Here is a 17768-nt window from a genome sequence, read left to right as displayed (position 1 = left end):
AGAAAGTTTCAAACTCATCATCCTCCATCTTGCTTGTCGAAGCGCTAAAGTACTTTATCGATGCAAAAACAAAAGCAGAAAACTTAGACGAAACCGACTCAAATGCAGCGCAGACAACACGACGAGATAACGGAAGGAAGTGAGCCTGGCTTTGGCTCAAGTGCCGTTAAAAATACCGTTATTCTCGTATGCAAATACGAACGAGAAGTTGGTCATACGAACAAGCCTTGTGCTGGCGACGCAAATCGCTGCTGGCTGGCAAAGGGAGGGGGGGGGGGGGGCGGGCAATGGCTGGGCAACGAAAATCGCCGCTGGCGTGCTAAAGGTTAATTTTTTTTTTCTTTCTTATTTTTGTAAAATTCCATGACTTTCCATGACTTGAATTGAAATTCCATGACTTTCCAGGCCTGGAAAATTAAAAATCAAATTCCATGACTTTCCAGGTTTTCCATGACCTGTACGAACCCTGTGATACACTAACTTGATAATAGGTCCGATTGATCGTATTAAAACTTCATAATGTTACCTGGGACCTAAATGCGAAATAAACCACAAAAACGACTTGGCCGTAGGAGGAGTTCACACCGGCGGGGCAACACGCAGCCATTGACCTGATAGAACAGCCGAACGCGTCACACAAAAATACGTCATGACAAAGTTACACGCAAAGCAAAAGAGACTTTGACGTCATTTACTTTTGTTCGGAATTTTCCGTCTGTTCCTAGCTTGTCAGTGAAGACCTGACGTGAGTAAGCTTACCCAAAATGTCTTTGTTCTCTATTCTCATTGCAGCTGTGAAATAATCAGTCTTGTGTCTCGGTCGTGTAGGTACAGAGTTTGCTTCTGCAATCATTGTGTTCGTGTTGATGACGGCTTCATAAGACAAAATAATAAGCGAATCTATCGCGAGGAAGACGTTTATGTACAAATCACCCAACCCAACCCATTTATTGAGCGAGCCAGTCTGAAGAGTACTCGGGTCCAGCGCGAGCGTTTTTTATTTGTCCATGGGGAAAAGATCAAGTTCAAAAAGGGCTGGCTTTATGAAGGTTAATTTCTCTCCCTTAATTGCTACCATCACATCTCCCCAACCCTGAATAGAATTAGGAACCCACAAACATTCAGGTAGAATAAACTTTCGGTAGAGAGAAACAAATTTCTTTTTTCTCGCACAGTATAACAATGGCTGATGTAGATGAAGTGATGCGGTATCATCTTGTGTTCTCAAAGGACAACTGATCTATCAAGGAGTTAACAAAACTTGCTTAAACGGCTCACCTTCTTGGTGAACTTTGGTGTCTTGATCTCAATGAAGGCAGCCTGCACGGCACGCATGTAGCTTTTCTTGTTGCTGAAGGTCACACGACCTGAACCTGTTCAATGAGGAAAACGTAGGAATTAACTGACTTCAGTTTCTACTGTTCTGTGTACAGCATACATATCATTCTGTTGTGCAAAACTTAAATACATCTAAAACTGCTATGACTTTGACATGAGTTTATAGGACCTGCATATACCTTTTTTTTAAAGAATATTTCTATACTCACAAGGAAACAAAATCCATGTAGTTTTAATTCATACGCAGAGATAGAGATCATGAACTTTTCTTCTCAAAAGCTTTCGCCTCAAACATATCTTGCTTTTAAGCACCCAAGTTAAAGATCAGCCATCATAAGATCAAGGTCATGCACTTACATTTTATTTTGTTCAAAAGAATGATCAACTTGCATATACTCACCAATAGGGTACTTGTGCTTGTCAGTGTCAATTCCAGCATAGACTACGTTGCCAAACAAATCATTCATGATATTGCCCAGAATTTCAGCAGTAATCATCCCATGCAGGGCCCCAACAAACACAGTCTTGCCCGAGTCGAGGCGCTGTGAGGGTTGTCGCACATGGTTGCTGTCAGCCAACACCCAAGGGATGATCTGAACCTGTTTCATGTTCACAAACAATATTATATTACCAGCTCTCAATTCTTGTATCATGCATCTACAAATATCAATCACTTTTATCTGAAGATGATTCTAAAGTCTGCATGTGTAAGTTTGTTTTTTTAGTCTTTCCAACATCTCAAAAAAAGGTACAAGTGCGTTGAGCTATTCTGCACTAGCCCTTACAGAAAAAAAGGCCCTGTGGCGAGCCTCGCAGCGAGGTCGCAGCGAGCCTCGCTGCGAGGTCGCTGCGAGGCCGTAATTTACCATGCAAATTAAGTTTGCTGCGACTAAGTCGCAGCTAGCTGCGATGTAGTTATATATCCTTATATGGAGATCCCACCCGCGAGCTTGATGTGATGAGGTCGCGGCTAGCTGCGATGTTCCCTGCGAGCTTGCCGCGACCTAGCAGCAGCTAGCCGCGATGTCCTGGACCCCTTACTGTGAGCTTGCCGCGACCAGGTCACAGCTAGCCGCGACCAGGTCACAGCTAGCTGCGACCAGGTCACAGCTAGCCGCGACCAGGTCACAGCTAGCCGCGATGTTCCTGGGATCATGCTGCGGCTTGCCGTGATCTAGTCGCAGCTAGCTGTGATGTAGTCGCAGCTAGCTGTGATCTAGTCGCAGTTAGCTGCGATCTAGTCGTGGCAAGCCACGATGAATTATTATCTTATAGACCCAAGCAGGTTACAGCTAGCCGCGACCAGGTCGCAGCTAGCCGCGGTAACCCGGACCTGTTCCTGATAGTCACAGCTATATACCGCGATTAGGTCGCAGCTAGCCGCGATTACCTCGCAGCTAGCCGCGATTACCCGGACCCATATGTGGTAGTCACAGCTATATATCCGCGACCATGTCACAGCTATAGCTAGCAACGACCTGGCCTGTCCTCCAAATTCTTACCACGTACAAGCTTTCCTTGAGCCAGCTGCAGCTACCTGTGCAGTTGTCACGGTTTACTGCGATGTCCATGAAATCATCAAGCAACGACCTTCAAATTTCACAGCAAGTGAGCTGCAACCTAGTGATGAGTGATAACTTACTGCAGTTATGCAGGAGGAAATGCTTTACCAAACCCTGAACATTGTTTAGATGGTTTAAAGTCCCAGTTAAAATATACCTAAACCCTCCCAGAAAAATGCTGCAACCAGCTTGTGGGTGCATGCAAATCCTTTCGCACTGACAGGCCATTGTGCTACATACATTCTAAATTGACTAGAGACAGAAGCAGTTCAACACATGCAGACGCATATTCTCAAATGTAAAACAAACAATTGGTTTAAATTCAAATTATTTAATAAAAGCTCATTTGGCATAAATTCAGATTAAATAGAGCAAGCTGTATCCTGCGATCAGGACGAACAAGTTCATCAGAGTTCACAATTTTTTGCCGAAATACAAGATCGCCAGCACTAGCAATCGCTCATGCTGGGTTTTTTTACCAATGTCACATGGGTTTAGCTAAAGGTCTCGTGAGTAATTTTTTGTTTAAACATAAACAGCTGCTTAACCTTTTTTCCAAAGTTAATTGCAATACACCCTAAAAGTAAAAGTGTAGAGCTATCAGCGATATAGTTATTATGAAAAACTATATTTCAAAAATGAAATCAAGACAGTACATTACAGGCTAACCAGTACATAATATGTTGCATACCTACCAAGTAGTGTATGCACTCTCCAAGAAGTTCTCCCCTTCTTAACCCAAGGTGGCTGAGTGCATCAGAAACAAAATCAACAGAGATGAGATTCTTCCCCTTTTTCGCGGAATTCTGCTCAAAAGTTGATCCCCAGGACCGTTTTCCTGAATCGTCCAGATCCCTTGAGAAAAAAAAAGGGGGGGGGGGGGTAGAGGTTGATTATCAAAAATCTGACCTGCCAATGACTGAATCGCCCAAAAGACTAGTCCGGTTTTTGATTGTCCGGACCGACAATACCTCCGACAAAAAAATCTCCGCCGAGCTCAAAACCAAAAATCTACGAAATGAACTTTAGACCCGTGTACGAACTGTCCATTTGGGAACAAATTTCTCCTCATCATCAGTGTCTTCATCGCGGAAGTTCCTAAATGGGCTGATTTAGTTGTTGACTTTAGCCACTTTTGCAAGATGGCGTCGTCAATGCGATTGTTGGCAGAAACAGAACATGCTTTAGCTTCTGAGATTGATAAAGGGCTAAAGAACAAATGGGTTTGGGCGTGGAAAGACGAAATTATAACTACCGAAGTGAAGGGACGAAAACTTTCCATCCGTCTCGGAGATTCGGTTCAAAAGTTGAATGTTCGGGGAAGGCACAATGCACGTGGTGTAATAAAGTACTGGGCTACAAATAGAGAGGCAAGAGCGTGTTGAAAGACCATTTGACCACATATTTGTCCTTGTGTGCACACTTGTGTTTGTCAGTCTGATGTTATTTTCAGTGACTGTTGTTTATTTGTGAGATTCATTCTAGAAATGCATGAACAATGCCCAAAGTTCTAATCAAAATATTCTGCTGCTAAGACTCATTTCTGAGCAATTTTTTTTTATGTAAATGCTAAAAACGCATCAGCTTCAGCCCCCTGACTCCCACAAGGGGCAACGCAAAGGGCCAAACTTCCTTTACCCTCTTATGTCAAAATTTGGGAATCTCATCTCTGAATCAAGATCTCTGACAACCTGAAGAAATGCTGTTGTTCCTGTCTCCCCACTGAGGTGCTCCTTGAATTGCTTCTCCGTGCGATCAATGACACCACCAATCCGATCCACAGGAAAGGTAACTTCTGGGAAGAGCTTCTCAAACCAGGAGTGGACCTGAAAAAAAGTCAATATCAGTCTGTGTTCCAAAAGATAATATTACCCAATATTGACGGACTGTGTGATGATCATCTTCTGCTATGGTCTGTTGAGACAGTGATATCAAAATCGAGACTGGAGGTTGAGATTTTGATATCACTGTCGAAACAGACCAATAGCAGAAGATATCGACACACAGTCAGTCAATGTTAGATATATTGCTAATTCTCGGGACATTTTGTATTTATTGTAAAGAAATTACAAAAGTATTTATCTCAGTTTTGGCTGTTCCATATCCCTCCCTCTGATTATCATTTCTTTTTGTTCACTCTTTTCTTGTACTTTTCAGTTTTTCAAAATGTTTTTTCTTTCAAAAAGTCTTTAGTCACTTGCTCAACTAAATTCTGGGATAATTACATTTTTATATATATTTGTTTGTTTTAAAATTTAGGTGTTTTTGTTTTTGAAGTGGGGAAGCAATAAAGAGGTCGTCGATATCAAAACTGATATCAACGGAAATGTCGTCGATATCACTTTTGCACTGAGCTCAGTTTTGCCCAATTGACCAATGGAAATCCACGTAACATATGAAATAGCAATATACCAGTGCATGAACTATGCTGCAGTATAGTAAAAGGGACAGCCAAAGAAATAAATACAAATTATCAATGTCTATTATTATTTTGTAATTAATTTTAGTGGATAAAGAAAAGACGCAAAGGATTGCTAGCCTGTTTATAAATACATAAGCATATCTATAAGACAAAAAAGAGTTGTGATCAACCGAGTACTTACCACTGAAGAGGGCTTGCCACTTTGCCTCTGTAACTGCAGCAAAACCTTGTTTGGTGGATTTGGAGGTCTGCCACGGCCAGAGGCAAGAAAATAGTTAGCAAGTTGTTGGTGCATGTGTGTCATCTGGAGAAAAGAACAAAAAGTAAGTTATAACAATAACATCAAACACTACTTCTGCAGAAAGAAAAACACCATTCAAACTCAAAGAAGAAAAGTCAGTTATTTCATTTTCAATAAATGAAAAAGCAGCTACCAGTATTTTATAAAAATATATCTGTAATATCTGTTTTCTCACACGAAATAAGTCGACATACATGTGCGAAACATTGCGAGTCCGCAAAACGTTCTCAGACTGAGTCAGCTGGTGAATTCTACTTTTGGTTTCCACTCAGCTGGTGCAAGAAAAGAAGAAGTTACGTGACCTGAATAAAATCAGTTTTTGAACAATATGCAATGTTTTCATTTCGTAGATGCACCAGAAATAGTTTTTTTTTATATCTTTAGATACATTGTCAATGATTATTTTCGTCATTAGATTCTATTGGGTTAGAGAAAAAAACGAAAGCGGTTCGTAACACAACATCCGCCATTAAAAACATTCAATCAATACTTTAATATGTCTAAACTTACCGAACAGAACATCTTGAATCGATGTGCCGGACGAAAAGAATGCTTGGGTCGAATTTGTTGAGTCGGTAATCGCGGCTTGAGCCACCGGGCGCCATTTTCAAAACTGCAGGCAAAGCTATTCGAGCCTCGTTTTGGGCGTCTTGCTCGGAGGACACATGTCGGACTGACTTCATTTTTTGCTTGTTTAAAGAAAAATTCGAGCTGAATCGAATGGTGTATTTCATTTGGCAGTGTGATAAAGTTGTCGGTAGTTTGATTTTGAAAACTTCAACCGCAATTTTTGGTCACTTTGTTTTCCAGTTCTCAAAATATACGAAATTATAGAGCTAGCTCTGCTCTTTCAAAACACCCATTGTAGTTTCTTTGACGCGGAGCAAGAGAGCGTAAAGTACGACGACCGAACTGAAAAATGTTGCGCATCACAGCGCGCGGAGGCTGTGTGAAGCTGAACGGTACTTCAATAAAATATTCATACAAAATCACATAGTAAACACAAATTAACTAACGAAAATGGTATGTATTTTGATGTGGTATACATTTTTTTTATTTTATTCCGTGAATTTTACATTTTTGGCATCTTCAGGTGCATTCTCTAACCTTCAGTCATCGGTTAGTGGTTCTAATAACCTTTAAAACAGCATGGTCTGGTCCTTTGAAATGGGGTGGAAAAAATCCCGATTGCGGCTAGGAGCTAAGTGATACAAAGAAGGTTTGACCAGTGGACGATACCTTCCGCCTGTGATCAAGACCTGGGAACACATAATTATTGCCGTATTAGACTATGTATGCTTGTTTGTCTAAAAATACGATCAGTATGGTTTAATGATTATAACAACTTTACAACTCTGCATTTGATCAATGGTAACCGCTTTTGTCATTACACATTGAAGAAGCATTTGGTTTAATGTTTTGGTAATTAAACTTTTTAATGTTGCAACGGTCAAATGTATGGAGTACACCTTTTTTTTCCTGAAAATATATATATAATATATGCCAAATTTGTTTGAGAATACTCCAAGCGCAAAACAGCTAGGGTTCCAGCTATATTTTTTAATGGAATTGTTTGAACGTCACACTGCCAGTAAGTTAAAATTTCTCTTGTTTGTTGGTGTGCAAGCTATATATAGTGCTTCCATTCGTGTGCTGTCATATAGCTCTGAATCTGATCATTTCTGTTAAGTCTTTATAATATAGGCTGGTTGTACACTTTGAGTTTAATGGGCAATAGTAAACTCCCTAAGCTAAATGCAGTTAGCAACACATCACCATGGTACTTTCTAGCTCCCAAATTTTAAAGAAGCACAAGATAACACTTTACCTGATTTTTAAATGGAAATGCAACATGCCATATAAACGGTTGCGACCATCTTTGTGAAAATATAATACTCGAGTTTAAAGGTGTTTGTCTACATTTTTATACAGAAATCGGCATCAAATACTAAGTCTAGCTATTCCCTACAAATATCAAAAATACACTCCCCTTCGATCAGGAAGGACGAAGCCAGGGTAGCCGATTGAAAATTCATGAAAGTAATGCAGCGTAGTACGATATCCTTATTTGGCAAATGCCAAGGGCAAAAGTCCTCTCAAATACCATGCATTCCGTGCGTTTAACAAAACATCGTGGACAGCGCTCTAAATCTAATACACTGTGTCAAACTGTTGCTGTGATTGTGTGGGTGTGGCTGTCAGCATAGTGACATGAATTTGATTGGTCGATATTTATAGTTAAAACACATGCTCTCTCCACATGGAAATCAAAACATTGGAAGTGTTATACTGTACTTCTCAAAAATAAAAACTTTTTTTACATTTATTTTTATTTTGATAACAAAATTTCCCCATGCTTCATCATCTGACATAACTTTTTAGCGAAATCTAACCATAAGATTATTGAAAAAAAAGCAGAAATGTAGACGACCTTTAAGCCTTGAATTTTGCTTCAACAACATTTTGTGTGAAACTACAGAATAAAAGTCTCTGGCAGTTGGTAAACAAACAAGAATTTCGGGCTGCTGATTTATACATCCCTTTAACAGAAGAATTAATGCCAAAATACACTTTTTGCTTAAAAACAAAAGAAAATATTTCTTTGTGATATGAAACATATTTCATACAGTTTTTTAAAACATGAAGCAAGCTGAGTTATGTTTCTGAATAATATTTGCTGCCACCATGTCTCATTCTTGTGCCAAGATGGTAAGAATATTTGCAAATAGGGCCACTCAGAGAGTCAGACACAATAATCGCTCTATAAGCAGGCCCCTCCATATGATGTTGAAAAAGCCTCCATTAAGGTCGCGGCTAGCTGTGATGTTGTTCGGAAACTTACGCCAAGATCGCAGCTACCTGCGAGGCTCGCGTCAAGGTCGCAGCTACCCGCGATGTTGTTGCGAGGTTCGCGCCAATTGTCGCAGCTAACTTTGATGTTGTTGTGAGGCTCGCGCCAAGGTTGCAGCTACCTGCGATGTTGTTGCGAGGCTCGCGCCAAGGTCGCAGCTACCCGCGATGTTGGCGCGAGCCTCGCACCATGGTCGCAGCTAGCCGCGCTCTTGTCGCGAGCCTCGCGCCAGGGTCACAGCTAGCCGCGATGTTGTCGCGAGGCTCGCGCCAAGGTCGCGGCTAGCCGCGATGTTGTCGCGAGGCTCGCGCCAAGGTCGCGGCTAGCCGCGATGTTGTTGCGAGGCTCGCGCCAACATCGCGGCTAGCCGTGACCAGCTGCGACTAGTTGCTGCGATGTGTTTAGATCGCTGCGACCTCGCAACGAGGTCGCAGCGAGGTCGCAGCGACTTTTCTTTTCTGTAAGGGAGGCTATCACGGTGAGGACTAGCTGTGAACACAATTAGTGTAAACTTTAACAGAGTAATATCATATAGCGAACTAGTCTGTACTTCCCGAGCATCCTCAAATTTGTTTTCCTATAATGTGATGCAAATAATGAACTTAAACTCTTTGCACAGGGGTTCACAGTAAGAGTATTCATTTGTTCACTGGAATCCACCTGTTTAGCGGTCTTAGAAGGGGATTTCTACTGTACTTAAATAACACACACAGAAAAAAAAAATGTCTGAAAACACTAACACAACAGAAATTAGCTTTGAGCTAACAGTTACCGACCCACAGCACATACCTCTTTTGACCTCATCCTGCGACTGGAGATCTTGTAGTAGTAGTCACCGCTGCTGAAATCATGGGTGCAGGACTGGAGAAGGGAGCGCACTGACTTCTCAACGTCAAACAGCAGGTACACGTAGCCTTGAAGAAAAACATGTTGCATCAAATACTAGTTGCTCATGCAGACCAGAAAATCATACCATACAAATAAGAGACACTCAAACCGCCGATATTTTGCTCTTTTCTTTTCTTTATCTTCTATCACAAGAAACTGTAAAGAAGCAACAAACCACATAAAACAAATCAAACTTGCATTATTTGCTGTGTTGGGCTTTGTCATCAGAAATCATAACTTATGAAAGTAAAGGAGACTTCTCTATCGCTGTCTATGTCTTCTCTTCTACCCCCATTACTTGAGCTGAACAAATTGTGTGAACAGACAGACATGTCACTTGACCTTTCTCACCATCTTTTCCTGGCCACTCGATCTTGAGAGTTCCGAATCGGTTGAAGGCAGCCTGAAGTCCAGCTAAAAAAATAATAAACAAGTCAGAATTAACAAGACATGAAAAAAGATTTTATTTCAACCATGTGCAATAGTCGCTAGGAATATTGCCTCATTTGCATACATTCAAATGCACAACAAAATGAAATTAGTGCTCCCCCAATCAAACACACACACAAACCGACATAATTTGTTGCCATTTCTAAATGAAAATCACATAAAATGTACAGGGTCTAACTGCTGAAAACACTCCTCCCTTTCTAACAAACAAGAAGAGCAAACGCTCGATCGAGTCACTTTCGCAGTTCTGAATATTATATGAGGCATCAGATGGACAGGAAGAAATTGCTATTCACAACACAATGAGTCACGTTCACATAAAATTTGAGCCCGGTCACTTTTAGTTTCCGAGAAAAGCCCAACGTTAAGTTGTGTGTTGCCGAACAGAAAAGGCTAGTTATCTCCCTTGTTTTTCTGATAACGTTCGTAAAAGGCTACAGATGTAAATACTTTGATGTAAAGAATAATCCTACAAAGTTTCAATCACATCCGATGAACTTTGTCAAAGATATAAAATGTCTAATTTTTCCTTTGACGCTGACCTGTGACCTTGAAAAAGGTCAAAGGTCAACGAAACCATCGTTAAAGTGTAGAGGTCATTGGAGGTCACGACTAAACAAAATATGAGCCCGATCGCTTTGATAGTTTCCGAGAAAAGTCCAACGTTAAGGTGGTGTCTACGGACGGCCGGCCGTCCGTCCGGCCGGCCAGACTAACACTGACCGATTACATAGAGTCACTTTTTCTCAAGTGACTCAAAAAATATAATAATTGCTTCAGCGTGTTGCATACTTGCTCAAACTTTAAGCTCATCAAAGACACACAATGGAAAAAATCTTATCTTTTGGTTTTCCGAGTTAAATCTTTCCAACCCACAAAGAAATGCAATACAGTAGAACCTCTTTTAAGACTCCCTCTACGATAAGACCTCATTCTCTCAGACTTTTCTTCATAGCGTCACTAAATTTACCTTCATTAGGCCTAAAAAACAAAATAGGTGTGGTTACGGTAACCCGACCTACCCTATTTTTAGGGGCCGACCCTATAACTTTTTATTACATTTCAAAAAAACACAAAAAACAAGAAAACGAGTGCAGAAAACGCAATGTCCAATGAAAGTGAAAGCGCTCAAGTCGTCATGCAGACGACAGACGATGCAAGAGAAATAACTACTACTAAAAAGGCCCAACAAACGCTTGCCATGACAAAAATGGCAGAATCTTCTTCGGTTGCGAGTGCTATACACGCTTGGTTGCTCTGCTATTTAGAAAAAAAAAGCGATTGCCTACCTTCCTACCTTATTTTTGTTGGCTATGTTACCTTAACCACACCTATTTTTTTTGTTGGCCTTATGCTTTAGAGACCCACATTTCTTAAATTCTGGGAGATTTTAAAACAGAGGTACCCCTGTACTACCAGCAGGCCCAAAGATCCGTTGCACATGTACCCACCCTCAGTGATGTCCCAGGGCACCCCACCAACAAAGACTTTCTGCGAGTAGACTGGGTTCTTGTGAGTGCGAGGGGGAAGCTGACCGCTCCATGTACAGGTTGCTTCACTCACAGCTGCATGAAATAAAGTCAGTTCTTATTGAAACTAAACAAAACTTGCAGCAGACACACAAAAGGCCACATAAACACACAGACACGCGAGACAGACAAGACACACACCAACAGACTGACACACACACACAGACAGACACACACACAGACTGACAAACACACACAAAGGCCACATAAAAACACAGAAACATGCAAACACACAAAGACAGAAAGACACGCACACACAATATTATCACAACCCAAGCACACACACACACACACACACACACACACACACACAAGCACTTACAAGCAGCATTTCTGTGGAGGCGAGCAGCTCGGTCAATGGCGTAGGGGTCCACATTAGTCATGTAGTGGGGTCCGACAGGAGCGTTCCATGATCGATCACCCAGTGTGACCTCCCCCGTAGCGGTCGACATGAGCTCCATGTTGCCAACGTTTTGGTACACCGGTGCACCTGACTGGTAGGCCTGGTACAGCTGATTGGCCAGTTCTGTGGCGTTGCTTTGCTGACGCTCTGTCAGGCTCAGAGCTCGCTGAAATTGAATGCATTATGGAATTTAGGAATATAGTTTTCAGTGCAATTCTGGTCAGCAGAAGTCTATTCAGCTAAACAGTGGAACCCCCTTTTAAGACCCTATATTTTCTCACACTTTCTGATCATAACCTCTGTAAATTAACCCCCATTTTAAGACTTCCTTTTTTTCCTGATTTTCTCAGATTTTTGGAGGTCTTAAAAGGGGGGTTCCACTGTATTCAAAACATAAAAGTAAATTCAAGAGCTCACCATTACATTGTCCAGTCCACTGTTGTCAACCGTTTCATATGGAGTACCAGCACCTGGCCTCTCCACCTCAGGGGGTGCTGAGGTGGGCCTCACAGGGGAAGCAGACTGACGCTGGAGCAGGTTCGAGTACAAGATCTTTTCAATGGGAGACAGCGAAGAATCCGTGAGAGGGCTCACTGGTGACATTGAGCTATAATCACTGAAAATAGAAATAGAAAAGTGATCAAGGACCCACATCCAAGCTTTTGTTTTGTCGACATATAAAACACTCATACAATGTAACAATTTACATTATAAAAACATTCTTGCACAGGACTATATGAAAGACTTCTTTTTCTTCTTGTTCTGCGTTCATGGGCTGAAACTCCAACGGACACTCATGTTTATTGCACGAGTGGGTTTAACGTGCATGACAGTTTTTACCTCGCCCTTTAGGCAGCCATACACTGCTTTCGGGGGAAGCATGCTGGGTATTTTTGTGTTTCTATAACCCATCCAACTTTGACATGGATTACAGGATCTTTTCCGTGCGCACTCTGTCTTGTGCTTGCGTGTACACATGAAGGGGATAAGGCACTAGCAGATCTGCACTTAAGTTGACCTGGGAGATGGGGAAAATCTCCACCCTTAAGACGGTCCTTAATTGAGCCCCAAGTCAACTTCACGAAGTATACTTCACATATATTCGACTTCGCTCAATTAACGACAGGCTTTAACCCACCAGGTGCGGCCAGGATTCAAACACACGATCTTCCGCTTGGGAGGCAGATGTCTTATCCACTAGGCCACTGCACCCTGGCCCTTCAACCTCAGTTCTAACTAATGACATCTCCAGGGACTGGGCACCGCTTGTTGGCACTTTTTTGCACAGATTTACCCTTGGCTGAATTATTTTCTAGAAACATCCACAGAAGCTGCATCTTTGATTATTGATTTCACAGCAGAAAAAAAACTGAGAAAAGCTAGTAACAGGTCTGAGAAGGATCCGCAACATGCAACAGGATCCTCTATGGAATGCTACATACCAATAGGGATCATTAACAAGTAACGCATTATTTCCAGCACTTGATGCTGGAGGAAAAAAACCTGCCACTCACTTAAAATCTACACACAAATATAGTCCCAAACCTAGAGTGGAGATGCACAGGCGACTCCCCCTTGATCGCGCGAGCCTGGCGCTGTGGAGAAGTGTTGTAGCTGCCGTTGTCAAACATGTTCCACTGCTGGGAGCTCACTCCACTTGAGGTGCTGTGGTTCCCATTTACATTGGTGGGGGAGAACAGCTGAAAGCCTGGAAAAGGACAGAAAAGTATCACAGAATAAAGGGTGCAAAGCCTGTAACATGTACAAGTGAAAACTTGAGCCTAAAAGACTAAGGAAATCTTGTCTCACCAATGCTTTTTTCTTTGTGATGTCTCACCAATTATTTTTGTCTGCAAATCTGCACAGTTTCTGTGAAATAAGTCTCACCAACCTCAGCTCTTTCAACAAAAAAAAGTTTGTTCAACAGATTGTCTTTTTGGCTAAACTGTTGTCTTGTTTTGTAGATATAAATGCAATTTGTCAATTTGTGTTCTCTCCACGCAATCATTACCATCTTCCTAATGCCACAGTGTCCTTTCTATCCCTCTTCTTGTCAATACCAATCTGTGCCCCTTCAAACACACAAAGAACCCTCATTTTCTCAAACTCACCAGAATAAATCTGTTGCCCAGAATGGCCAGCCGCCATGGCATTGGCATATCCAGATGCAGCGTTCATAGCCTGTCCTGGTGCACCATACGCTGAAGTTGAGGCGGCATTGTAGATATTGCCGTTAGGGTTGCTGTAGGCAGCCGACTGTGATAAGGGCACGTTCGCATAGCTCAGGACAGATTGGAGCTCGTGGGAAAGTTGTCCTGAAGCTCGCTGTTGATTGGCGTACTCATCTGCTGGAGAGGAAGTACATGTATGCAAAAAATATCAATGCATAGAACCCTTTGATGCAATGACACCCACAGATAAAGACTATTTTCTATAAATGTCCTTCAAGCATCCTGTTAAGAAAGCTCACTTGTTTAAACAAACAATCTCAGCTGAATTCAGGGGCATCACAGAATACTTGTGTAAAAATGGACAGTCTTGACTTACGGAAAATCTTGACTTAAATCAAGGGCAACAACAACAACAACATATACAACAACAACAACATATAGCATATATATATGTCATGAAATGCAATAACACACAGAAAGATTTCAACCGCTCATTCAAGGTATTCTGGTGAAATTCAAGGCAAATAAGTATAACAAATACATTTCGGCTTCTGCCATAAATGATTTTATGACGAGCTACAACCATCTTTTAGCCTAACGTTCGATGGAGGCTAAAGAACACACTTATCCCTAAACGGTTCAGTTGTATGCAGACTCAGGGTCACGTGGGAAGAGTCTAGCTTTAGCCTCTTCGGATCCTGAGTCTACACAGAGAACAACGCTAAACGAATTTGCTATGTTGTCTGCTCGGCACGAATGGCGGAAGATAGGCATGGAAAAGGGGAACACTTTACATGTCTGTCTATTTCAGTTTGTTAAAGTTGTAAAACATGTAATTTCTAGTGAAAATGAAACCTTTTTAGAGCTTTTCGTAGCTGTACTGCAGGACCCCAGTGTGAGCCCTAACAAGCCACGGGATGTGGTGCGGTTCGGGGTCCTGTCACCTCCAGATAGCCTGAAAGCCTAGAATTCCTCTGTGAGGAGCTGGGAGCAGCGCACTTACAAAAGCAGCAGCATGTATGCCTAAAGAAAGCACTGGGTTGGTTTACATCACCCACATGCTAGCTGAGGTAGTGCTAGGATGGTCAGAAAGACCTGTTGCTGGTCAGTCAATCTGGGGCCAGCTAACTGGGGGGGAAGGGGTTGCTAATAGTGTTCACTTTAACCATGTCTATCTGCTACCTATCCGTGCCCATTCATATGCCAAATATGTATAATACAAAGATTGCAACATGTGGAAAACATGAATAAATGTGAATTGAACTGTTCATACCTCTTGTGTCTTCAACTTACCTCCCTTGGCATAGTAGAGCGAATTGCTGATCATCACTTTTGTAATTGCATTGACAAAGTATAATTGGCCCAGCATAACTGTAACGGTTATTTGGATTGGTATCCTAACTGCGATCGCCCAGTTGAAAAAAGGTTATGTGTGAGACCACAACTGGAGGATCAGTGGTAGGATAGTGATTGGGATAGAATGTCATTTGTGATGCCAAGGGTGGTTTTGTGTTGCATGGTTGTTGTCTCGTAATAAATACATTTCGGCTTCTGCCATAAATGATTTTATGACGAGCTACAACCATCTTTTAGCCTAACATTCGATGGAGGCTAAAGAACACACTTATCCCTAAACGGTTCAGTTGTATGCAGACTCAGTGTCACGTGGGAAGAGTCTAGCTTTAGCCTCTTCGGATCCTGAGTCTACACAGAGAACAACGCTAAACAAATTTGCTACAAGGAAAAAGCCCACCCTCCATCCCCTTTGTCATGTAGTAATGTGTAAGAGTTGCGTACTTAGTTTAACACTCATTTGGATAAATATGCATAGTTTGAATGAAAAAGCCCACCCTCCATCCCCTTTGTCTTGTCTTGGTGGTAATATTTACTTAATTGCTTTAACACGTGTTGTAGAAATGTATAATTTGTCGTCCTTTAGCGTATCATCATGTTTTTTGCGTGCGCGCGTGTGTGTATGTTGTCTGCTCGGCACGAATGGCGGAAGATAGGCATGGAAAAGGGGAACACTTTACATGTCTGTCTATTTCAGTTTGTTAAAGTTTTAAAACATGTAATTTCTAGTGAAAATGAAACCTTTTTAGAGCTTTTCGTAGCTGTACTGCAGGACCCCAGTGTGAGCCCTAACAAGCCACGGGATGTGGTGCGGTTCGGGGTCCTGTCACCTCCAGATAGCCTGAAAGCCTAGAATTCCTCTGTGAGGAGCTGGGAGCAGCGCACTTACAAAAGCAGCAGCATGTATGCCTAAAGAAAGCACTGGGTTGGTTTACATCACCCACATGCTAGCTGAGGTAGTGCTAGGATGGTCAGAAAGACCTGTTGCTGGTCAGTCAATCTGGGGCCAGCTAACTGGGGGGGAAGGGGTTGCTAATAGTGTTCACTTTAACCATGTCTATCTGCTACCTATCCGTGCCCATTCATATGCCAAATATGTATAATACAAAGATTGCAACATGTGGAAAACATGAATAAATGTGAATTGAACTGTTCATACCTCTTGTGTCTTCAACTTACCTCCCTTGGCATAGTAGAGCGAATTGCTGATCATCACTTTTGTAATTGCATTGACAAAGTATAATTGGCCCAGCATAACTGTAACGGTTATTTGGATTGGTATCCTAACTGCGATCGCCCAGTTGAAAAAAGGTTATGTGTGAGACCACAACTGGAGGATCAGTGGTAGGATAGTGATTGGGATAGAATGTCATTTGTGATGCCAAGGGTGGTTTTGTGTTGCATGGTTGTTGTCTCGTAATAAACAAGCTGCATGGACCTGAGGAGGCTCTACATAAGACCACCAGCTTCATAACCAGAGCTGAACTCCAAGTGTAACTTAGGCGAACGACAAGAAGAGAAGAAGTATAACAAACAAATGCACCAGTATCCTAAACTGGCTTCACTTCACATGATCTTTTTTTCAGGACTTCACAGAAAAGCTCTTGTTTTGGCCACATCAAGAATGCAATATTCAGATTAAGCCCCTTGTGAGCTTTCTTTCTTTATTTGGTGTTTAACATCGTTTTCAACCGTTCAAGGTAATATTGCGACGGGGAAAGGGGGGGGGGATGGAATAGAGCCACTTGTTAATTGTTTCTTGTTCACAAAAGCGCTAATCAAAAAATTGCTCCAGGGGCTTGCAACGTAGTACAATATATGACCTTACTGGGAGAATGCAAGTTTCCAGTACAAAGGACTTAACATTTCTTACATACTGCTTGACTAAAATCTTTACAAACATTGACTATATTCTATACAAAAAACACTTAACAAGGGTATAAGGAGAAACAGAATCCGTTAGTCGCCTCTTACGACATGCTGGGGAGCATCGGGTAAATTCTTCCCCCTAACCCTCGGGGGATCCTTGTGAGCTAAAGTCATCGCACTGAATGAATCTCATAAACTGTCCCTCTCTTTTCAGTATGGAGCTAATTCTGGAGTATGTAAGGGAAACATACTGCACTGTCCAGTGGAACCCCCTTTAATTCAAACATCTGAGAAAAAAATCAGCTCTCAGAGCAGGAGTTTTAAAATGGAAGTAAATGTACATAGATTATGAACAGAAAATAAGGAGTCTTAAATTGGGGAGTCTAAAAAAACCGGGGGGGGGGGGGAGGGTGTTCCACTGTACCTTGTTTTCTGTCTTGCCCTTGTAGAGTTTGTGCCATCCCAATGTCCAGTGTGTGATCCAGAAGTGCATTGATGTGTTTGAAGATGTCAGGGTTAGTTGGGTAGTGGCTGGCTTCATAGTCTTCCACCTTCATTGGGGGGACATTGATTGGCTAGAAATGGAGAAAAAAAGACAAATGCAACACAAACTTTGACACAGTACTTAGAG

The 17768-nt window shown here is 41.9% G+C and overlaps 1 protein-coding gene across 1 annotated transcript in view; it reads right to left on the bottom strand.

Moving 5' to 3' along the window:
* Nucleotides 1-17768, bottom strand: part of LOC138965560 (cytoplasmic polyadenylation element-binding protein-like) — a 28172-nt gene extending 10404 nt beyond the window's left edge. The window contains exons 1-10 of the mRNA XM_070337745.1: nt 17562-17768; nt 13756-14113; nt 13290-13496; nt 12162-12360; nt 11664-11910; nt 11264-11377; nt 9714-9776; nt 9264-9388; nt 1739-1937; nt 1279-1373 (exon numbers count right to left, since the gene is read on the bottom strand). Of these exons, the coding sequence (XP_070193846.1) occupies nt 1279-1373; nt 1739-1937; nt 9264-9388; nt 9714-9776; nt 11264-11377; nt 11664-11910; nt 12162-12360; nt 13290-13496; nt 13756-14113; nt 17562-17694 (1740 nt within the window). The 5' untranslated portion in view covers nt 17695-17768. The remainder of the gene's footprint in view (nt 1-1278; nt 1374-1738; nt 1938-9263; nt 9389-9713; nt 9777-11263; nt 11378-11663; nt 11911-12161; nt 12361-13289; nt 13497-13755; nt 14114-17561) is intronic.

The sequence above is a fragment of the Littorina saxatilis genome, linkage group LG4, assembly GCF_037325665.1.
Source record: "Littorina saxatilis isolate snail1 linkage group LG4, US_GU_Lsax_2.0, whole genome shotgun sequence".
NCBI classification, from domain to species: Eukaryota; Metazoa; Mollusca; class Gastropoda; order Littorinimorpha; family Littorinidae; genus Littorina; species Littorina saxatilis.
This window is presented reverse-complemented; position numbering and strand designations above follow the sequence as displayed.